The sequence below is a fragment of the Thamnophis elegans genome, chromosome 11, assembly GCF_009769535.1.
Source record: "Thamnophis elegans isolate rThaEle1 chromosome 11, rThaEle1.pri, whole genome shotgun sequence".
Taxonomy (NCBI): Eukaryota; Metazoa; Chordata; class Lepidosauria; order Squamata; family Colubridae; genus Thamnophis; species Thamnophis elegans.
The window spans coordinates 19713633-19738574 of record NC_045551.1 but is presented as its reverse complement, the minus strand read 5'-3'; the positions used below and the strand labels follow the sequence as shown (position 1 = coordinate 19738574).

The 24942-nt window shown below is 38.3% G+C and overlaps 1 protein-coding gene across 1 annotated transcript in view; it reads right to left on the bottom strand.

The window, feature by feature from the left end:
* Positions 1–24942, bottom strand: part of MAP3K15 (mitogen-activated protein kinase kinase kinase 15) — a 97218-nt gene that overhangs the window by 25598 nt on the left and 46678 nt on the right. Inside the window, exons 8-17 of the mRNA XM_032226197.1 lie at positions 24158–24270; positions 23663–23822; positions 22929–23079; positions 22027–22134; positions 20796–20845; positions 13658–13753; positions 12938–13025; positions 4312–4445; positions 3455–3582; positions 2074–2204 (exon numbers count right to left, since the gene is read on the bottom strand). Of these exons, the coding sequence (XP_032082088.1) occupies positions 2074–2204; positions 3455–3582; positions 4312–4445; positions 12938–13025; positions 13658–13753; positions 20796–20845; positions 22027–22134; positions 22929–23079; positions 23663–23822; positions 24158–24270 (1159 nt within the window). The remainder of the gene's footprint in view (positions 1–2073; positions 2205–3454; positions 3583–4311; positions 4446–12937; positions 13026–13657; positions 13754–20795; positions 20846–22026; positions 22135–22928; positions 23080–23662; positions 23823–24157; positions 24271–24942) is intronic.

The window sequence follows — 24942 nt, the reverse complement described above, 5'->3', positions numbered from 1 at the left end:
GGCCTAGAAACCAAGAGACTGAGTTCTAGTCCCATTTTAGGTGGGAAAAATGGCTGAGTGACTAGTCACTCTCTCACAGCCCAAACCATTTCTTAGATTGTGGTTATGGGGAAACTAAGAGGAGGAAGGAATATTAGATATATTCTCCACCTTGAGTTCCTTATAAAGTAATAAAGACAGGATAAACATCTAGCAAAATAAATAAATCATTTGTGAGAATGATGTCCTTCTAAAGGAGAAGGGATGCTGACTGCCTTGTGACATGCCTTACACTACTGCATTTATTTCATTTTTATCTCCTTTATTTTTCTCTACTTTTTGGTCTATTCTTCAATGATGGCACAGCCTGTGAAATTCTTACCTGTCTCACAGGCCAGGGTTACGTGGGAAAACATCAGATAAACACATCCATGTGACTGACAGGCAAAGGCAGCAGAAATAACTAAGCAGCTACATTGGGACAGAAAGGTGGAGGCACCAGGGTGCCAAAAGCAGAGGAACTCAGGGAGAAGAGAGCTGAGACATCCACCTTTCATCAAATTGGCACAACCTAATAAACTACAGAAAGGTAGGAATGTCATCCATACCTCTTTTATGTGCTTTTTCTATTGGAAATTTTGAGATTGTTTCAAAAGTACAGTGCAAAAATTGCCCCAGCTCTACCATACTGGTGATCTTTTTAATGATCTTTCACTTTTTATCTACAGAAGTGCTGACAGGATTTAAAAAGTAACCATACTCTTTTTTTCCATTTAATCAATTTTGCAAAACATCTCCCCAACTCACCACAGCACTGTTCCAATATTTGAAGAGCTCTTACAAAAATGAGGGGGTCAATTTTCCAAAGCACCAAAAGGCACAAAAAGAAACAATGGATGGAAACTTAACCAAAGAGGGAAGCAACCAGGACTAAGAAGAAATTTCCTAAGGCTGAGACCAATCAACCAATGGAATACTTAGGTTAGGTTTGGTTTATTAACATTTATAGGCCGCCCTTTTCCCTGAGGGGACTCAGGGCGGCTTACATAAAATCAGGGGAGGGAAATACAAACAATAACGTAGACAATAGTGAGCAACATTCATTCATCATTCGGGAGGGGCAATTATCTTTGTCCCCAGGCCTGACGGGCTAGCCAGGTCTTAAGGGCTATGCGGAAGGCCTGGACGGTGGTGAGAGTACGAATCTCCACGGGGAGATGGTTCCAAAGGGTCGGAGCTACTACTGAAAAGGCTCTTGCCTTCAGATGTTGTGGATGCTCCATCACTAGAGGCTTTCAAAAACAGATGGGACAACTATTTGTCTGAAATGATATAGGGTCTCCTGCTCCAGCAGGAAGTTGGACTAGAAGATCTCTGAGGTCCCTTCCAACTCTATTCTATGTTCTCTATGTTCTAAAGCAATACAGCTGGCTGGATCACATGCATTAAATTCAAGGCCTGTATGATCAAGCTGCATCGTTATCATAATCCTGTATCTTTCCCCCCCAGGAAGAAACAAGAAGTAGCCAACACTGCAGCAGCTATAAAAAGTCTTGGGAAACTCCAGGGAGTACCAGCTGATCACAGAAATGTTACTTAATACCTTTATAATGAAAATGTTTGTAATCTTGTCCTTCTTCCTGAAGGGAAGAGGTTAATCCCACCCCTAGATGGGTCATTGATGGATTTCCTGGGTGTTTCACTGCCCTAATCCTGTCAATTTCTACTGTTTATTCAAGGCGTGTGCTGGCTGCATTCCTGCAGTTTTGGTATCGCAACTAAGTATTCGCTTATTAAGTGGTTCTTAGCTGTCTGCCCGGAGGTATTAACTGAAGGAAGAGACAAGGGAAAAAATCCTCTCTTGCACTTTATTTTCAACCAGTTCACGAAACTGCACAAAATGTTAGCTACCAGTTCGGCCAAACCGATGCAAATTGGCTGAATCCCACCACTGCATAGGGAAATGGCGAATGGGATTGCTCCAGGTTTTATTAGATATTCATAGAAGAAATTTATGAAGATTCCTAACATTAGCAAAATGATAACTTCTCAAATATTTATTTCTTAAAAACTGCAATGATAATATGTGCTCACTTTTATGTCTCTGTGTACAATCTGATTCTCATGGAGATATTTCAAACCTTCTAGTATTTGCTTGGCATAAAACTTAATGGTGGGTTCTTTCATTGGTCCCCATTTTGATCTAAGGAGTGCAGAAAGACTTCCTATAGAAGAAAAAAATAAGGTGTAAAACCATTCAGATTATAAATGTAATATAGTTTGATTTTGTATTTTTTAAACTTCTCAAAAGTAAGTACAGTATAACTGATAAGACAATCTTTTGACAAAATGTAATATTAGCTAATCAAAAATAAACATTTTGTGTCCGTGTCTAATAATTCTAGCAAGCTGATTCTATTTATCAATGGTTAATTGTACTGGGATATGGAAAGACATCATGGATTCAACATGAGATGTTGGATGCATTTTCTTAATTGGACTGAGTCAATTGCAATATAACTACCATGTTTTCCCCAAAATAAGAAAATAAGTCTTATTTTCTTTTGGGCTTGAAAAATAAGCACTTGGGCTTATTCTCGGGGAGGTCTTATTTTTTTAAATGCAGAAGGCAGCGAGTCGGAATGCAGCTACTGCTGGCCATACCCTCTCCATCCCACTGTCTGCTTGCTCTCAGCATACCCTGGCCTCCACTCACCCTGTCTGCTGGCCACCTGTTGCCAGGACACTTCTTGGCTTGGTGCCTTGCAGGGGTTTATTGCCCTCCTGGCAGGGCAGGTGAAGGCCAGGGTGTACCAAGAGCTTTGCCCGATTGAGGCCGTGGGCAAGCAGACAGTGGGATGGAATGGGCAGGGCTGGTGGTAGCTGCTCAAACACTTTTCACCCAGAGGGAAACAAAGCTTTGTCTACTTCCAAAGGGGATGGTTTGAAACAGAACTAATTGCAACAAGACTCATGGCGTTTTGCCACAAGCGGCTCCACCAGCGAGGTGAGCCTCACAAAGTTCTACTGCAAGCAGCTCCACCAGCACAATGAACCTCACTGTATTCTGACAAGAGTGGCTCCACCAGCAAGACGAGCCTCATGGCATTGTGCTGCAAGCAGCTCCACCAGGGTGATGAGATAAATAGGTTGCAGAGTGCATGGGGCACCTCCACCCCCCAGCGCTACCCTAGCTTGATTGTTATACCTGTGCCTCACACACCACCTCTTACAGCCAGACGTGGGTGGGGTGTAAGTAGGGCTTATTTCGGGGGTATGTGGTAGGGCTTATATTAGGCACAGGTGTAAAAATCAGGCTAGGGCTTGTTTTCGGGGTAAGTCATATTTTCAGGGAAACACAGTAGAGGTAATGTAATACCTTCAGAGATGTTTAAAACACAAATAATTTGAGTCTGAATTTTAGATTCTTTCTGATTTTTACTTATTTGTAATATACAACTAAATGAATACAAACCACCAGGCACTTGTTCCATGAAGATTTTAATATATCCATCTTCAGAAACAGAACCAAGATACTGAACAATATTTCGGTGTGTTAGATATTTGTGAAGAGCAATTTCTTCATGCAGTTGCTGAGAATATCTATTATGAAGATATATAATAAAAAAGAGAAGTCTTAAGAAAGTAGAAGAAAACCTTTTAGCCTAAATAAATCACATGTCAAATTACATGTGTAATTTTTTTATAGTAGAACAAAATCACAGAATGAGCAGCAAAGGATCTACAATGATTCATAATACTTCAGTTAACTTATGCAGATAAATATGATCCCAATAAATTGAAAAACAGCATATTCTTTTGTTCCTTTACCCAGGAGATACAAGGAAAACTTTTTAAACTAAGCAAGAAGTTAGGAGAAACATATTGAATATTTTCATGAATTATAAATCAGCTAATATGTTTTGTTTTTTCCCTTCCTATCTCTGCATATCTAATTGCAACATCTTCTAGTTCACCTTGGTCATGCAATTTCATTACAACTCAACCATGGAGCAATGTGAATTTGTTCTTTATTTTAGTTTATGGCTGTATTGGCAAAAGTACGTATGCCAATGGATGAGACTATAGTGATCTAGATCTTCCTTTCTCCATTATCTCAAAACATTTATCAATGTGACATTTCTTTCACTGCACACTTAACTGTAATTGCTTACTATAAAGGAATGACTTGAAATTAATTCATAGTATTCTTCTTAGCATTTCATAATCAAGAGAGAGAGTAAACTCAAAAATGTGAATAAATATTAAAATCTGTCCTCAAGATTAATATATTACGCTTTCCTGATCCATTAGGAAAATATCAAGATTCACCTGCTGTCTTTTTCTGGTACTTCTTTGATGGCTATTCGAACTTGATTGCTTAGATCTCTTCCAGCATAAACTATTCCATAGGTTCCTTTCCCTAACATAACTCTATCTCCATTCTCACCATAGTCATATTCATACTGAAGGCAAAAAAGAAAATAACATTCAAAATTAATCTTCAGAAACAACAAAAAATGTAAAATCATCAAACTGATTTTAATACATTTGATTAACAATTTATTGACTTATAATTTAACAAGATTTCTGGAAATTACAATCAACCATTTTTGCAATGTTTATAGTTTTCTTTGATGGCTGCTGTGTGATTGAAAAAAAAACTACTGGTTCTATTCAAGAGAGAGAATAGTTGATCAAAGACAATGCACCATAGTACATAAAAATCTTCTGATGGAAGTAGTGAAAAATGCAGAACTGGAATAATAGAAAATGGATTACATCAGTGTTTGCTTATTTTATTTACATATCCTTTTGGCTCACAGGATATAGAAAAATCTGTAACTGGAAAATAATATTTAAGTTTGAGTTTTAAAAGGCTGGTATATAATGGTGACATATTCTAAAACACCACTATAGTGGCAAAATGTATCTCAAAAGAGATGCTATATAAACATAACTGACACAAATTATTCATTGGACCAAGCAGAAGTTTTGAATTATTATAAAAATTGATCACTTATATGTAACTGCAGTTTCCAAATAGTCATCTGTGAATTCATATATATGAATTATGCAGAACTGTCAAGACCTTACAGCAATGTTTGGTAGGAATTTCATCTCACGCATACCAAATTAATAGGTGCAACTCCCTCAAGAATATTTTGTGTTGGCCTCAGTGTAGCGGCGGACGTGATGTGCCGATGCCTGGAAGCTGTTAGGATCTGGATGGGGGCAAACAAAGGCTAAGGCCAACACAGGAGACAAAGTCAAAGCCTGACACTGAGCAGAAGAGAAGTGAAAGAAATATGACTTCCCAGATGAACATCCAAGAACTACAGTTGCAAGCTCATATTCAGTCTTTTATCTGTGATTCTGACACATGAAATCTTTCCAAAAAATGTATAACTCGTGGAGGATAAATCGCGGAGGATAGGTGTAATGTGGGTGTACCTAGGTACACCCAATATCGCTCACGTGGCTGCATTCTGTAGAGCGCGTTGCAGTAATTCAGCCTTGAGGTGACTAGGGCGTGAGTGACCGTTTGGAGTGCCTCCCGATCCAAGTAGGGCCACACTTGATGCACCAGGCGAACCTGGGCAAAGGCCCCCCTGGTCACAGCTGACAAGTGGTGTTCCAGTGTCAGCTGTGAATCCAGGAGGACCCCCAAATTGCGGGCCCTCTCTGAGGGATGTAAGTTTTCACTCCCCAGGATCAAGGATGGACTGTCTGGACTGTCCTTCGGGGGAAACATCCACAGCCACTCAGTCTTGTCGGGATTGAGTACGAGTTTGTTTGCCCCCATCCAGATCCTAACAGCTTCCAGACATCGGCACATCACGTCCGCCGCTACACTGAGCTGGCACGGGGCAGAGAGATACAATTGTATATCATCAACATACTGATGGTACTTAACCCCGTGCTGTCGAATGATCTCGCCCAGCGGCTTCATGTAGATGTTAAATAGGAGGGGGGACAAGACCGAGCCCTGTGGCACACCACATTTAAGGGGCCTAGGGGTCGACCTGTGTCCCCCGACCAACACCCACTGCGACCTGTCAGAGAGGTAAGAGAACCACCGTAAAACGGTGCCTCTCACTCCCACCTCCTCCAACCGTCACAGAAGGATATCATGGTCGATGGTATCGAAGGCCACTGAGAGGTCAAGAAGCACCAGGATAGAGGAATGTCCTCTATCCCTGGCCCGCCAGAGATCATCGGTCAGTGCGGCCAAAGCAGTTTCTGTGTTGTACCCAGGCCTGAAACCAGACTGAAAGGAGTCTAGATAATCTGCTTCATTCAAGGTCCGCCGGAGTTGAAGCGCCACCACCTTCTCAACAACCTTTCCCAAAAAAGGAAGGTTGGAGACAGGACAATAGTTCTTAAGAATAACTGGGTCCAGAGAAGGCTTCTTAAGGAGGGGCCTTACCACCACTTCCTTTAATGGTTGCAGGAAAGACCCCTCCTGTAAAGATGCGTTCGTAATCATCTGGTGCCAGCCTCGTGTTACCTCCCTGCTGGTCGAAACCAGCCAGGAGGGGCACGGGTCCAGTAAACAGGTGGAGCACTCATCGCTCCCATGGCTTGTCCACTTCCTCAGGGGATGACAAACTCGAACTCATCCCAGCAAATCTGACTAAGACTCTCCCTCGGCATCTCAGCTGGTACTGCCCAAGTAGAGTCTAGGTCTGCCCGAATCTGAGTGATTTTATCCGACAGAAACTGAACGAACTCCTCAGCTCTTCCCTGCAGGGGTTCCCCTGCTTCCTCACCTTTCAGGAGGGAGCGGGTCACCCTGAACAGGGCAGCTGTGTTCGGTCAGATTCAGAGTTACTAGCCCTCCAGCGTCGCTCTAGGCGTCTCTTTTGGTGCTTCATCTCCCGGAGTTCCTTGGTAAACCAAGGTGCCCTCCTGGATCCACTGCCGTGGAGAGGCCACAAAGGTGCAATCCGATCCAGTGCCTCAGCCGCCGCAACATTCCAGGCCGCGACTAAGGACTCTGTCGGATTGTGGGCAAGGTAGTCAGGTATCCTTCCGAGCTCCTTCTGAAATCCTTCTGGATCCATCAGGCGCCTGGGGCGGAACCACTTAATCAGCTCCACCTCCCTGCAATGGGGGAGTAGCATCCTAAAGTCAAGCCTCAGCAAGAAGTGATCTGACCATGACAAGGGCGAAATCTCTATTCCTCTTAATTCAAGATCACGTCTCCACTGCCCCGAGAGAAATACAAGGTCGAGTGTGTGTCCCGCTCTATGAGTTGGACCCTGAACTACTTGGGTCAAATCCATAGTTGTCATGGAAGCCATGAACTCCTGCGCCCCGTCAGAGTGTTCACCTAGGGATGGCAGGTTAAAGTCCCCCAGTACCATCAGTCTGGGGAACTCCACCGCCAACCCGGCTACTGCCTCTAGGAGCACAGGCAGGGCTGTTGTGACGCAGCTGGGAGGTAGGTACGTCAGAAACAAGCCCAATTGAACCCCTAGGTCCAACTTCGGGAGGAGAGACTCACACCCCACAATCTCTGGGGCAGGGATCCTGCGAGGAGCTAACAACCTTCAGATAATAACTGCCACTTCCCCACCCCTTTTCTGGTGTCGCGGTTGGTGTAGCACGTGGAACCCATCTGGGCACATTTCTGAGAGGGGGACTCCTCCCTCTTGGCCCAGCCAGGTTTCAGTTATACATGCCAGGTCTGCCTCCCCGTCTAATATTAAGTCCCGGACGAGGAGAGCTTTATTTACTACAGACCTGGCATTTAGCAGCAGCAACCTGAGACCAGGGTCTTGATCTCCTCTGCCACCAGGCCCTTGAGTTGAGCCAGAAGGACTGGAACAAGGAATCACTGTGATGTAATGAGTCCTTCTTCTTTGGTAATGGCCAGTCCTACAGCTCCCGTCATATCTGCCCCTCCTAGTCGTAACTGAAATGCTCCGACCCTCCTCCATCCCCGTAGACCCCCACCCCCTTCCCATGGCCCCCATTCTTCCCGACAGGCCACGCTCATCATTCATTCCAGGACAGGGGGCGAATCTGGGCCCCCATCCACTTCTGCATCTGCACTCAGTGGAGGGGGCACCAGGTCGCACACCCGCTCCTATCATACACAACAAACAGACACTCTCCTCATACACACCCCACAATAATCATTAAAATACAAGATAATAGTATAAAAATTAATCAATTTAAACAGTGGGAACATTCTCTCACACATTCATACACTCAGCAAACAAGGTAAATGCAGTTCTTAACCCGCAAAGGCAGTTAGCGCAAATTTGAAATGGGTGGAATTAGTAACAGTTTGAGAGAGGGGGGGGTTCCTCGCTCCCACTCTTCTCCCCTGCAGAGTCCCAAAGAATAGAGGTCTGAAAGTCTGAAGTGGCTGAGGGGGCTGACGCCAGTTGGGGGGGTCAGGCTCCCTGTCCACATCCTCCTCGTCCCCCGTCCTCTCCTTCTGCAAAGGTTGTGTATCACAGAATGAAATGCAAGGCTATCGGCGTGGCCAAAGATCTCCATGGCTGCTGCAACAGCCGGAATGGCAAGCAGAAAAATCCCTCCCATCAGCATTGTCCAAAGATCAAAATAGAGGAGAAGAAGAGGGATGGGCCGCGCCAGGAACTAGGAGTGGTGGCGGCGGAGGAAGGCGGTCGCTTGATCTCAGGAGCCCCAGCTCCTCCCAGGATGGCAGCACTGAGGGCAAAGCAGCCGGAGGGCAAGGGCAACCGGAGAGCAACGTCACCCGAAGAGGCACGCCCAAGACAGTGGTGGATGGCAGAGGCAAACAGCAGCAGGAAGCCAGCCGTAGCGTCTAAGAAAAGCTGAGGTCGCAGCAGCCGGAGTGTGGAGCAAAGGAATGAAGGTCCGCAGCGGTGGTGGCAAAGAGGCAGAAAGGCCGCGATGGAAAAAGAGGGGGGGTGCATCTGGGACAGCAGTGGTGGTGGTAAAGAAGACCAGCCGCCCAGTCCCCAACACCAACTCACCAACCCCCCCGAGGCTGTAGAAGCTGTGGAGCACAAGCGAAGCTGAAGTCGATGCCCCAATGCAAGCCCAGCGACACCCAGCGGTAGCGAGCCGAGGCCGCAGCAATCGGAGCTGGAGTTGCTGTCCACGAGGAGCAGCAGCACCATCTGGGAGCCATTCGGAGCAGCGTTCCTCTAGGTAGTTGGCTTTCCGAAACCCTCTTGCCTTGGTCTTACACAATCTTCACTTTCAACAGACTCTGGCTTCGGCACAGGTTAATTTTTTGGCTGTTTCTTCTCTCTCAGAATCTGAACGGCAAGCTTAGGCAGCCATCTTCCTTGCGCATGCGTTCAGCCCCACCTAGGCCACCACAGGCATCCTCCAACATATCCGATGTTGAGCTGGCCATGTTCCCCCCAGCCCTCCCAAGGTCAACTACAGTCCTGAAGCGGCCCACATTGAAATCGAGTTTGACACTTCTGTTATATGGCTTCTCTCAAACATTTGTATATTACCTAGAGAATGTATACAGAACTCTCACATATAATCCATCTGTGTGAATCAGAGAAATCATAATAAGGAACATTTGTATCAATATACATAAACAACAAAATACTCACTGGCAGTTAAATCATATACAGAACAAAATAATCCAATTACCGTATTTATCGGCGTATAACACGCACCGGCGTATAACACGCACCCCCCATTTTAACACAAAAATTTGAGTAAAATTTTTTTTCATTAAAAATAAATGACTTGGAAGCTCGGAACTTAATGTTGGATTAAAATTTATAACATTAGAACATGAATTATAACATTAACTCCTCTTAAAAGGCAAATATGAAATGAAAAAACACCTCTTTGAGCAAAAAAACTTAATCAGAATCACTGCTTTTTGGAAAACCAAAAACCTCTTCCTCATCTTCACTCTCTCCCTCTTTTTTCCCTTCCTTCCCCCTTCCTCTTGCCTATCAACTTCATCCTCTTTGTCTTTCTGCTCTTTCCCTCTCTTCCCCTTTTCTTCCTACCTCCTTCCTTCTCCCTCCCTTCTTCTTTTTCTTCCTTTCTTCTTCCATCTTCCTCCTTCTCCTTCCATTCTTTCTCCTTCCATCCATCTTTTCTCCTTCCATCTTCTCCCCCCCTCCCTTCTTCTTTTCCTCCCCCCTCCCTCCTTCCTTCCTCTCCTTCCCTTTCTCACACACAGGAAGGGGAGGGGGGCTATCTAGTCGCTTTCACAGCATAATTTCTTTATCTAACTTTTAAAAAACAGTGTGCAAATCAAACGAGATTTTCGTAACCTGCGAAGCACCAAGTTATATTATGTTGTTACAAATTCGCAGCTACTCCATTCTTTCTGATAGGGAACTACATTTCCCAAGATGCCTCAGGTCCTCAAAGCGCTGAACGCAGCTTTGCAATTGACTCCAGCGAGGCCTGGCAGCCGCCGGCTGGGGTGGTTGTCAGGGCGATGCGGAGCGGACGCGCCGTTTGTTACTGCTTCCAGCAATCAAGACGGAGAAGGGAAGCAACTGAAACGGACGCTGGCCTCGCTCTCCTGCTGCGGCTTCTGTTTCAGTAGGGAAGAAAACTTCCTTTCGCTTCCCGAATTTGACTGGGTCCCGGGGCTTCTGCCGGGCGGCAGAAGCCCGGGAAGCGAAAGGAAGTTTTCTTCCCTATTGAAACAGAAGCCGCAGCAGGAGAGCAGGGCTGCTGCCGGCCGTTTCACCTTGCGCAGCGAATTTGACTGGGTCCCGGGCTTCTGCCACCCGGAGTATCGGCGTATAACACGCAGGCAGGGTTTAAGCTTGCAATTTTAGTTTTAAAACTGCGTGTTATACGCCGATAAATACGGTAATATGTAAATCAAAAAGGCACAATAATTTTGAAAATATTTCAATTTTAAAAATGATAGCACTTGTGTCTATCCCAATATCCCTATTGTCAGCTTATTTTACTTACATTAAAAATTCCTTATTAAAGATTTATATAAGTTTCTGTGGAATGCAATAAGTCTGCAGTATATTCTTGCAATTTTCCTCAATTTCCTCAAGCTTTCTGTTTCCATATAGTGTATGTTAGCAAAGTCCTTGTAGATTCTGATATGAATTACTACTATATCTCACCTTTCAAACACTTTTACTTTTCATGCTTCAGCATTTTATTGTTTTTCCTTCTGAGTTTTATATGATCAGCATTCTTACTCAGTAATAAAACAATGTTTTTTTGCCACACCCCTTATTTCATAGCTACAAAGCAGCACGGTATAGAGGTAGCTTGACCTTAAAGCCAAATTTATGTTTCTCTGAATTTAATTTTAGCACATTTATAACAGAATTATATTATATAACATCAGATACTTATGCTAGGATAGCACACCCAGTTTTTGCAAACTATCTCAAAGATACAAATGTAAAAAACATTGTGTACAAGGAGAAATTCCATGGTCTTGGGATCCAGAACATAGGCATCTACTCCATTTTCTTAAGTAATCAATCTAAATCACAGTATGTCAGAAAAAAAGGATTTTAAAAATATTGCCATAGCAATTTGATACTATAGAAACATTTTCAATTTTAACAAAGAATAAAATAAACTGATTTGTTTTATATGACCATGGCTATGGCAGGAAGATTGTAGGCAAACCTTATTTACAATTCAACAGCAGCTGTTTTTTTATAGGACTTTTGTAGACATTAGCATCTCAAAGAGTAAACAGACAGACAAGTCAACTAAACCCTTTATAGACAGAAGGTACATAGAAACACAGGATTTGTGAATTAATGAACAAAAGTGTACACTTCTTTATGCCATACTTTAGGCTTTCACGAATAAAACAGTTAACAAGTTATGAAATACTAGTTTAAAAAAGAGGTCAAAGGTAAACCAACAAAAGTCTGTTTACCCCACAACTGACTTAGCCCATGTAGCCAAAACTCTGTATTCTGGCAGATAAGATCTTTATAAAATTCCTATAAATTTCCTATAATATACCCAATTATCATCTTATCTGGAATAACTAAAAAGAAAATCCCCCTTTTCATCCATTTTCAGCTCTTGTTGTCCTTAATAAATCTTATTTTGATAGTTACTTATTTAGCAATGTTTGCATCACTATCGTCTATGCAAAATGGCAGTTCAATGCCTTCTAAGAGACAATCTAAAACAGGATTTCCCAACCTTGGCAACTTTAAGAGGCCTGGGCGTCAACTCTCAGAATTTCCCAACCAACCATGCTGACTGGGAAATTCTGAGAATTGAAGTCCATGCCTCTTAAAGTTTCCAAGACGGGCAACTCTGACCTAAAGCATTGCAGAATGAAATATTACCCTGCTTTTAGAAGTTATATACTGGACAGTTTGATCAGCTTTAAGAAATCAGGAAATCAAGTATAAGGCAATTTGGAAAGCACAGATCTGAGGCTTTGAATCAAACTGGTTTCCTATTATTCTTTCCAGTTTGGGATAAAGAGATTTAGGTATGCGAGCACTGAACAACATTATGAGGTATTGTGCTGTAACTATTATTTCAAATCTGTATAAATATTAAGTATATCAATCATTTAAACTATCAAATCTGAAGGATCTTTACTCAGGTTTGGTATCAAATATTATCAAATTGGTTTCTATTTTTAAAATCAGGGGATCAATTTCTCAGGAAAAAAAGCTTAACTACTGAGGCTGATGAAGTTTGTGAAAAATATAGATTATTAAGGATTATGCAAAATATGTAATGTTTTGTTAAAGAGAAACTACAGTTTTACTTTGTAAGAAAGTCATTAATATTTAACTTTTTTCCTGTCACATTGCAGGTTATAGTACGTACACACAAAGACAATTTGTTATTTATAAAGAAAAAAATCCTATTTAGTGTATAAAGGTAAGTACAGATTAACTGCACAATTCTCTTTATTTGAAAGGCTATTTATTTCTGACATTAATATACCTTGTATACATAATAGAAACAAACAGAACTACAAATCTCTTTCTTTGCAACTTACTTCCAATGTATCACCATCGATCTCGCCTTCAAGTTCCAGGGTATTTCCTACAGCATCACTTAAAATCTCCTTAACCAAAGCACAGAATCTGAAAGCAATATACACCTCACAATGAAAAGCAAAAAAGATCAGTTTTGCCTGCTCAACCAGAATTATACATTTTATGTATAATTCATACAAAGAAAATCAACATGTCTTAAAGTTTTCCTTAGCATAATACTGAGACAAGCATGATTTTGCAATCCCCTAAAATGCTTCTACATCAAAATACTTCATAATTTAAAATATACTTAATAAACATTGTGCTTATTATTTTAAGCAAATAAGCAGTCCAAATAATATTATTCTCTAAGGCGGAATCAAATAACAGTACCTCACACAAATATTATCACCAACATTCTTAAAAAACTTTCATTAAGGCAAGAAAATAGAAATGAAATAGAAATGTAGAATGTTATGAATATTTTCCCTTACAATTAGAAAAAAAGCATTAAAAAGCAAAAAGGACACAATATATTAATTAGTAGTTTATCATATTTTTCACTACTTTTTTCACTGATCATATTTATTGAAATTGATGTAGAATAAAAACTGCAAAAGAGGACAAAGCTTATTTCTTTTATTCCTTCTCATGCTTGTTGTGTATCGAAGTTTGTAACTTTTGTATGAATTAGTTTAAAACAAAGATAAAAACAAAGCAAAGCAAAACAAATCTCTTACCTACTACATTGACACTCTGTAGAAAAATAGATTTGAAAGTCATCAGAGTTGTCATGCACATAGAGGAAACAGCATCGTTCATCAAATTTAGATATGCTGCAGATATCCAAAGAAAACAAAATTATTCTGGCACAATGAGATTGGATAAAGAAACAAATGTAGAAAATCAATTAATTTTAGTAAAAACAGTGGGCAGTTCAGTCTTCCGGATATAATATTTCATAATTTTGAAAAGCTTACTTTTAATGTTTTATACAAATAATAATTTCCATGCCAGAGGTTTAAAGATAATGATAAAGCTCATTAAAAAAGCATAAAGACACAGCTGGAACAATGAAAGTCATGTAAGATTTCTCAGCAGAACAGTGAGAAGGTAGTTTTCAAATTACAAACCCAATTGAGCCTAAAATTTCTGTTGCTAAGCAAGACAGTTGTTAAATGAATTTTGCCTGATTTTATGACCTTTTTGCTCCAGTTGTTAAGTGGATCACTGCAATTGTTAAGTTAGTAACATGGTTATTAAATGAATCTGGCTTCTCCATTGACTTTGTTGGAAGTTGCAAAAAGTGATTACATGACTCTGGGACACTGCAACTGTTATAAATATGAGTCAGCTGCCAAGTGTCTGAATTTTAACCATGGGGATGCTGCAATGATTGTAAGTGTGAAAAATGGTCATAAGTCAGTTTTTTCAATGCCTTTCAGTCACTGTATCAACTATTGTAAGTTGAGGACTATCTGTACATGACTTTTAAAGAAATGTTGTAAAATTCATATTTCTAATTGATTGTAGAAAATTATTTTGATGCTTTAACTTTTTTAGGTTACTTGGTTACTATGCTAGTAATCTTCATGGATTCAAATCCAATTAAAAGTTAAGACATTTTCAGGTTGATTTTAGCAATGCACATAGAGTTTTGGTTATTCCTGGGAAAGCGGACAAGGTCCTTGGGAAGTTGAGTCTTGCCATTTGTACATTAAATATAGAAAGGAGGCAGTTCATCTGCCAAGTGGTGAAAAAAATAAATGCTACCTAAAAAGTTCATCACTGGACCTGGTTGTACTAGACAATTTTTATCCAATCTTCAACCTTCCCTTTCTGGAGAAGGTTGCTAGAAGGAGTACAGCTGAAGCTCCAAATAAGAAAACAGATTATTTGGCTCCTTGGCTCAGGGATTTCAGACACAATATAGTACTGAGTTCTTGCCCCATCTTGAGCCAGTCACTATCAGCCCTAGGAAACAGGCAATGCCAAACCACCTCTGAAAAACCTTACAAAGAAAACTGCAGGGACTTGTCCAAGTAATGTTCAAGAATCAGACAGGGTTGAACAGAAGGGAAAAAAAGAGTTTGTTCAGAGGTCATCAATTCATACCAAATGATAAAGAATGATGATAAAAAAACAAAAATCTCCAGGGGCATTGAAAAAGTATTATGTGTGTCCAGGCTCTCACTGAGATACTATTAGTTTTTCAGTGTTACAACTGCTTGTATTTTTTCACAATTTTAATTGTTTTATTTGTTTTTTGATTTCATATTAAAATAATTCAAAGAGATGAAGTTAAAACGAAGAACTTATGGTACAAATAAACAATTTTACCATTATTTACAGAAACAATAAATCATATTACTCTAAATGAACACAAGAGGAAATTAATGATATTTTTAGAGGTTATAAAGAAAGACCAATCGGAAAGAGGAGCCAATGTCACGACAACACAACGTGCGGTCTCGACTGTCCGAGACCACCGTTGACACTTTTGCCTCTGGAGGGTCCAGTAGGACCTAAACCATCCCGGAGAGACGGTGACCAGGAAGACAAAGCCTTGCTGGTCTCAGGGACACCACAAAGACCCTGATTTTTGTTTTCCATAAAATTGAGAAAAAGTATAAAAAAGTGGAATCTGCCATTCGGAAGTCTGAGTCTGAAGTTTTTTTTCTTTGAAACAATGTATCCTTTGTTCACTTATATTTGATCTCACTGACTTTGTAACTGAAGGGTTTGCAACTTGTTTACAAAATCTGATAAAGACTCAAGGGCACGAATTGCTTTTTGCAGGTGCTCTTGGAAAATATTTTGGCAAGAGAAGGAAAAGGAAAGAAAAAGATAAGAACCCTTCTACTTTGAAGAGTAGAAAAGAACTTGTGCTTAAGACTTAAAATAAATATAGATATATTCACAAAAGAAGTTTGGAAGGCTAGAGTGGCAGTGGTTATTAGACTCCTTTTTTTCTATTTCTTTTCTTTTGGAAAAATGGATCAATATTCAGATGAGGAAACCTTAAAATTTCAAAACATCCTGGTTGGAATTCAAAATATTTTAGAAGGATTTGGGAGATTTGAGAAGAAGTTGGATAGACTATTGTTTATCACAGCAAAAGATGATGGGGTTGGAGCCCCAAAAATTAAAGAAGAGAATGAAAACATAGAAGATAAAGACAAGACAATAGATGAACTTATTAATGGAGCAAATATGGGTGAAAGCGGAAAGAAGGGAAGATGGAAAAGTGAATTTGACAATTTGGAGCTTTATACCAGATTTCAAGATACAGGAGAAAAAAAAGAGCAATAAGGATGGAGTTAAGAAGAGAAACCTATTCAGAAATAAATTTGATAACCAAAGATAAGCTAATGTTAATAACAATTCAAGGGCAATGAGACTATTTGAGAGATCTTCTAAGCAATAAAGTGTGGAGAGAAGTTCATAAAAACTTTGGAAAGGAGCTGAAAAGAGAATTAACACTGGCAAGAGATATAAGACTGTTCTGCTATTGGAAAGATACAGGTTGATAATGAAACTTGATGATAAAAAGCCAACTAATTCTTGGTGATTAATGAGTAGGGATTTCAGTATTTTGTAGTCTGTTTTAGATTATCATTGAATGTTTATTCGTTAACATATAATTAACTACAACAATAATAATGAAATGACAACTTTAATTAGTATAAGTAACCTGGCCATAAATTGTAAATTGGGATTTGGTGAAAAGACCTATAAATTTTATTAATAATTTTTTGTTAAGATCTTATTATGAAGGTATAATTAATTTGGGTCTGAAGAGAGGAGATGTGATATAAATAGTAAATAATTTTTTTCCCATTAACCACAATAATAATAAGGAAATGTTAATCGATACTTTTTGTGATTAATAAGTAGGAATGTTAGCATTTTGTAGATTGTTTTAGATTCTTATTAAATGTTCATTTTGTTAACATATAATTAACTACGATAATAATAATCAAATGACAACCTTAATTAGTAAAAATAACTTGGATATAAATTGTAATTTGGGACTTAGGGAAAAGACCTATAAATTTTATTAATAAATTCTTGTTTAGAGCTTGCTATAAAGGTATAATCTCTTTTGGGCCTGATGAGAGGAGAGGTGATATAAATAGTAAATAATTTTTAGTTAACTATAATAATAACAAGGAAATGTTAATGGATAATGTTTAATGTTATATATGTGTGTGTTGTACCAGTAAAAGCAAATTGGACATAAGCTTTAATTTGTGAGGGGGAAAGGGGGAGGGAATGCTTAGATATCTTACTAACTGACTTTGTTTTAGAATATGTTATAAAGGTGTAAAGTCATTGGAGGTTTATTGAGATTGCGAATGTATGCCAGTAGGTGGTTGTGTCTTTAAATACAAATAATATTAGATAAAAGCATGTTTAAATAATTGTAACCAAATGAGATTTGTGGTACAGTGATAGTAAAATACATAAATTTTAAAATGTACAATTCAATTTGAATGAAGTATATGTAATGATTGTGGAAGAAACACACAAAATGTATTTGTAACCAATCAACATGCTTTCTACAAGATGTAAAGAAAGATGTTCCCTTTTTTGTGTTTTTGTTTAATCAAAACAATAAAACTTCTCCAAAAAAAAGAAAGACCAATCAATATCTATGTTCTACCAATCTACACTAACAGAATACAATCTGTATTCTTTTTAGTCTCTTAAAAGGATAAACATAAATTAACAGCACTTAACAGTTGGGGAAAAAAATAGAGAAGCAGTCTTTCAAGATGATGCCATACATAGGAAAGGAAAAAAATCTTACACAAGAAAAGACACTTAAGATCTAGCTCATATGTGATTTTATATTAGAGAATCATTTTGAAAATAAAAAAGGAGTGGAGGTCATAGAATTCATCACATTACCCAAGAGGGAGGTGGGAACCCACTGGACAACGATCAGGGGCTAACTAATACTGACTCCACAATGACCCCTTGGTAAGCCTCTGCTGGCATACAGGGTGGCACTTTTTAGCGGCAAGGCTTTTGGACATAGCGGCAGGGCTTTTGGACGCCCTGGCGCTGTGTCCGCCATAGAGGCGGACATAGTGGCAGGGCAGCTTTTGCCTCTAGCGCCGGGGGGCCGCCCTGCCGCTATGTCCGACATAGAGGCATCCCACCTCTATGGTGGACACAGTGCCAGGGCGTCCAAAAGCCCTGCCGCTGTGTCCAAAAGTCCTGCTGCTATGTCCAAAAGCCCTGCCGCTAAAAAGTGCCAGCCTGTATGCCAGCAGAGGCGAGTAAAACACACACACACACATAAATTACTTACAATAATACAATTACTTACAAATTACATTAATTTTGAATTCCTCCCCCTCCCTCCGACCCATATACTTTTTCCAGCTGTTTCACACAGGATTTCAACTCTGCTCTTGTCTGCCATGATGAAAATGTAAAAATGTAAAAGGAAAAAGGCAAGAGCTGCTGAGGTCAGGCTGGATTAGCTGCTGCCAGAGTCCCCAATGGATGACTCTGTTTAACTGTTTAAAAAAGCCTCTAAAAAGTGCCCTCTACAGGACGAGGCGAGAGAACCACGTGCCTCATTACATAAGGAATTTTCCGCCTTTTAACCCTTGCTTAACTCTGCTCAAGTGATCATAAAGATAGACTAAATGAGCCACATGGTTCTCCCGCCTCTTCCTGTGGAGGGCACTTTTTAGAGGCTTTTTTAAACAGTTAAGCACTAAGCAGAGTCATCCACTGTGACTCTGGCAGCAACTACCTCAGCCTTTTTTCTTTTAATTTTTTTTTCTTTTCATGACAGTGGTGAGGTCCTGCCTCCCCTGACTGCATGTCACTGGTGCTGACAATGAATGGTTTTGAGGACACAGCAATGTTTGCTGTACCCAGGATGGATTGGCCTGGTTGGGAGGGAACCGTATGTGCCAGCCAGCCAGAGACTCTTAATTATGCATACTTCCCATGATTCAAAGAGGGAGGAGCACTTTGGATTTGTAAAAACCCTGCACTTAATCAAGAGACCCGCTCTCAAAAAAGACATCAAGAGCTATGTTTCAAGTTGCCCTATTTGTGCCTCAACTAAAGGGCAGGTCCTTACAATGCTATACTAACAAAAGTGCCTTTAAAGACAGCTATTCAAAGAATGTTATAGTAATCTAATCTATGCTACTTTTCCAGTTCTATTATCCTGGCTAGATTTATAATGATTCTTATTTCACCTAGCATACTGATGAGATTTTGAAATTTAAAAATGTCAAGTAAAAGAATTGGAAATACAACATTAATTCACAGTCATAACTTTTGAGTTTTGATTAACTATTTGCAAGTTTTTTAGGATTTTTCTTTTTGGACAAACTGGAAGCATCACGGCCAGACCAGTTGCAAAATAGCGGGCTCCAATGAGCACCACAAAATCCAACCAGACAAACCACTGTCGGGGGGTCTTGAAGGGATGGGGCAACCAGACTAAGATTTTTGAGCAGGAGCGGAGTGTTGGAACCGGGTGAGTGATTGACTAACTCAACGGTAAAAAGAAACTTTGAATTTGGATTTTAAAAGGGTCCCAGAGCTGAATTAGCGACTAATTGGCATTTGGGAAATTTCATGGAGGAAGGAGGATAAAATGAGGCTAAAGGACTACAGCCTCAGAAGATTCGTATTTTTATATTTGGATTTGAAAACACTAAAAATAACAAAAAGAAAGAACCTGGGGGTAAACTTCCTTTTTTCTTTTTTTGTGGATTAAAAGTGGTTTTTAACAGTTGTTGACAATTAATAAGTCAGTGTATTGCGGAGAGAGGCCATCTGCTAGAGAGAAGAGAATACTACAATACTTAGCGACAGACGAAAGGGAAAGTGCAGCTGGAAAATTTGACCTTGGCTACAGGAAAAGATACTTTGGAACGGTGAGAAATTTTAAGGAGTGCTTGTTTTCGCAATAATATTTAGTTTTGACTGTCTATGGCCGTGGAAGAAAATAAATTCTCAACTTGGACTGGGCTGGACTAATACTAAAATTGGATTTTAGAATTTGGAAACTAAAGGGGGGGAGCAAGGACTGCAACTTTAATTAAGTTTTAATTAAATGTGATACAACCCATTTTTTTAAAAAAAATGTTAAATTAGTTAAACTAGCATTAATTTAAAAAAATGTGTGTGAAATTGTAAGTGGTAAGAAAAAGCCAGAAATTCAGATGGAGCACTCAGACCAAGACATAGGCGAAAGAGGGTAAAAGAGGGCATAATTGAAGAACAAGAATATGGAAGAAAAAGGAACTGAAAATATAAAACAGCTAGATGATTTCACTGGGGTAAAATAGACTAACATGAAATATGAAATGATAATTTGGTTTAACTTTGAAGGGACAATTAGTGATATTGTTTATGTATTAAGAAGAAAATAAGTTTATGATGGAAAATATGGAAAGAGAATAATAGGGCTGAAATTGGAAACAGATTTATGATGTAAATAGATTATGTACATGAGAGGATGTAAAAGAAAAAAACTCGGACAACACTTTGTTCATAAATATGTTAAAATTTGTAATAAAAAATAAAAACCTTATTTTTAAAAAAGGATTCCTCTTTTAAAATATTTATACTATATTCTTCATTAAAGTTTTCTCTCTCTACTGTATGTGTGACTATAACTTTAAGAAAGAAGTATTATCAAACTGTCAGTAAATCAAGTGACATGGCTAAAGATAGCAGAAAAGGTTATGAAATACCATTTTTAACTGTTCAAACTGTATTGTTTATATCTGAAGCATGCTTTCTCAATCTTATTTCATTTAAAACTAGATGCTCCAGGCTTTTATGTTTATAATGTAAACAAATAGAAGAGAACCCGTTTAAAAGCACACCCACCTTATTCCTCTAATAGAAGAAGCTGTAAAATTCCATTCATGAATTCGTTTCTGCAAAGAAATAACACCACAGTTTTGAAGCAACACTGTAAATAATTTATTGCATGGGCTCAGCCTGTACTGTATTTGCAGTTTTGCCTTAGGTTGCTTAAGATAGCAAGGTGGAGTAATACACACATTGTGCCTTATCACAAGTTCACAGGTACCCATCCTGTGGGATCAGAGTGATGTTATAGCAGGGTCCTACAGAATAATACAGTAGAACAACAGAGTTGGAAGGTATCTTGGAGGTCTTCTACTCCAACCTCCTACTCAGGAAACCTGCTGTCCCACTGCTCAGGAAACCCTAACATTTCAGACAAATGGTTGTCTAATCTCTTCTTTAAAACTTCCAGTGTTGTAGTATTCACAATTTCTGGAGGCAAGTTGTTCCACTGATTAATTGTTCTGTCCTTAGTTTTAGGTTGCTTCTTTCCTTGATTACTTTCCATTCATTGCTTCTTGTCCTGCCTTTAGGTGCTTTGGAGAATAGCTTAACTCCCTCTTCTTTGTGGCAACCCCTGAGATATTGGCACACTGCTATCATATCACCCCTAGTCCTTCTTTTCATTAAACTAGACATACCCAATTCCAGCAACCATCTATATATGTTTTAGTTTCCAGTCCACTAATCATCTTTGTTGCTCTTGGACCCAGGCCAGACAATCCAGAAACATAGCGTACTGAATAATACCAAGAGATGCAAAATACAACATGCATTGCATTCCTATCATTTCCTCAGTGAAGGTCATCCATAAACATTTCCAAGTTTTGATATGAATGGATTGGAAATCAAAATTCCCTAAAGCTGAGAAACTGAAAAGTATCCACAAAGTTTATAAGGTATAAAATTGTTTAAACTCTATAAATCAATTCAAATTCTTTTACAGAAATCTGCAATTAGAAAGTTAAAACACTGTAATAAATCTTCTGCGAAACTAAAATCTTGTACTTCTAAATCTTAAAAACTGTAACTAAAGGGCCTTAAAATAAAATAAACTGGAATACTTAATAGCAATTAATACTGGACACTTTCTGTTTGTAACCTTACTTTTCTTTTGAAGAATTAGGAATAAAACATGCTTGTTTAAACATCTTTATGAAACACTCATTAGGAGCTCTTAAAAGAATAGCAATAATATTTTTAAATAAATTATGTCTAAAGCATTAAGAAAATGTCCAGCTAATCTTACCATTTCTGCAGGGGACACATGCCAAAGAGAAACTGTCCTCTCATCAGCTTCATTATTTATTGAAACATATGCAGGTTGATATATCTTGGTTGGCTCTATCACTAATACCTAAAAAGAGAAAACTTGTTATATGAAGCATGTATTCAAACAGATATCTAGCCATCATTCAATTTCAAAATGGGGAACAGAATTCTTGCATTATAATCCTAAATCTAATTATTGCAGGCCAAAAGCACAATGAATTTAGGGGCTTTTGAATAAATTTGAATAAGACAACTTTTTGTTATTTCAGTGGAAAAGACTTGCTTTAGTTCATATCATTTCTTGTACTAACTGCATTTTATTAGGTATATATGAATGTATTACAGTTCAATCAAGAAATTCTTAAACTGGTAACCAATAGTAAAACATTAATATAAAGCACTTTAATTAATGAAAAAAAATGTAACTCCTTAAAGCTGCAATATTCAATTCATGACAGATCTCTCTGACAGATTGAGGAAACCAAGAATAAGAGAAGTTCAGTGAGATACCGTTTCCTAAAGGTACAAAGCATGAAAACATGGAAAGGAAACATTTCAAAGAAACATAACATTAACTGGCTTCCTAGAAGTCTGTTTGAGAACTATAATCTTTTTCAACATGTTTTACCTTGACTAGCATTTGAAATCCATGTGAATAAACTATTCTTGAGTTTGCCACCTATATGTGACTTGACATCTCCTTACCACCAATCTGTTCCCAGGGTGGCTTTTTGAAAAACCAATGTGGTGACAGTCTTAAGGAGAACTTTCTGTAGTTTGTTCAATAGACAATCATTTTTTGTTATTTTCAACTCAGTATTAATATAGTTACATAATTCACAACATATTATACACAAATTATACACTGTAGAGTCTTACTGGAAATCTTAATCCATTTGTTTTTTCTTGGGTTGCCTCAAAAATTATATCCAACCAGAAGTTCAGTCTTTCTTGCCTCAAAGAATGTTCTATGGTCGTTTTCTTGAAGTGCTGAATTAATATCAGATTTTGTACCAAGGATTTTAAGTACCTGAAACACACATAGATATAATTAATAAACAAAGTGGCCCACAGGTCCTTTTAAATCAATGTTGAAAAACATATTTTTATAGGAATCATGTATTTAAATAGATGGACAATAAAATCAAATTTCCAAAGTCTATTTTTTATAAAACATACTTTCCAATGAATTACTCTAATTCTTACCTAGTTAGTCTGCTTTAAAAACACAAATGATTTTTTATTTAAAATTTGCAGCAAAATTATCATGTGAATATTTTGGCAAAACAAAAACAAAAAAATATTATAGCTCTATTGGTTCATGAGAGAAAACTCACTAAATCTACAACCAGTTGATATTGTTAGTAGGACCTATCAAATCATAATAAATAGTTATGCAAACTCTTTATGTTTTTCAAAATTCCTCATCAAGCAAAATATCAAAACAAAGCAAAAGTGTTAGTGTGTATACAGGAATTTGGAAAAACAAACTTCTGCAAGGATTCAAGTCATCACAGACAGATTGACCATCATGGCTTACAGTAAAGAGAAAACTTAACAAAATCTAGTAAATGTGAGCTACAATTACAAAAAAAAAATGTGATGATACATACCAAATGGGTGGTTTCAATTTGAAAAGTTTCTCTGCTGCTTGGACAGCTTTACCAATGTCACTGGCCAACATGCTTACGGTGAAAAACTGTCCAACATCCCAGTAATTATTCATTTTTTCCAGATTCCCTTTTCTTCCCAATAAACTATTTAACCGTACTCCTTGACAAACATATAAAAAGATTGCAAATGAATACAATAATCCTATTCCAAAACCTAAGAGTGTGATGTGTTTCTAATTATAAGGGTTATAATCTAAAATTTAACTGGAAGGAGAAATTGTACTTGTATTTTTCTCTACAAAATTTAAAGCTAGAAATTCAACAATATTCTTGCAATTGCTGTTAACAATAGTAGCTGAGAAGTATTGGATGTTTATGGCCATTCATACAACTAGATAAATAAGTAGAACTTCATATGACTGGAACTGTGAAGGGAAGGGAGGGAAAGGTGGATCCAGCTCATTACACTACACATATTTTCATTTATTCATTTACCTATTTTCCTCAGTTCCATGGAAGTTTCAAATTGCTGCCCTGAAACAATCAGCAAGACTGCAAGGTTAATTCCAGAATATAGAGTTGACTGGAGCTCAAACCCTTTACGATACCTGCAGGAACAAAATTTAATCAAATGGGTAACACAAGAAAAATAATTATCAACTCTCAATACACCTCATGTTAGATATTACAGAACTGATTTCATCTCGTCCCCTCTTCCCTCACTTCCTGGAAAGATAAGAATGCAGACTTTAATCATCCAATATAAGACAGAGAAGAAAAGACTATATAATTTTTAAATTGTATCAAACTGTTTAAACAGTTCTGCCTTAAAGATAATTATTTTAAATTATTATATAAAAATACAGTATTTAGTTAATGAAATAAACAATTTTACTGAAATATGAAGATGCTGTCATAGACAACAAGCAACATAAGATAGCCCCAAAGTTAAAGTTCTAAGAAACAAATTTCTTCCAGTTTCATTTTTTTTCAGACTTTTCAATTTTATTTACGTGGGTCTAAATTAGAACTGGGCTAACTGGGTTGTCAAGTTCAGAAGCACCTAACAATACTGCTTGTAGTGTTGTTTTAAGAAAATATTAAGTATGAGAATTTGCTACCACAGCTAAAATGGATTTCACTTTGTTAGAACTAATGCAGAAAAAGGCAAATAAAGATCACTGAAAAGGTGAAGAATTTATTTTAGAAGTGCAGATTAAACATTTGTGTAGTTAACAAAAAGCCAGCTAAACAGAAAGGGAATCAACAGATGTTTTTGA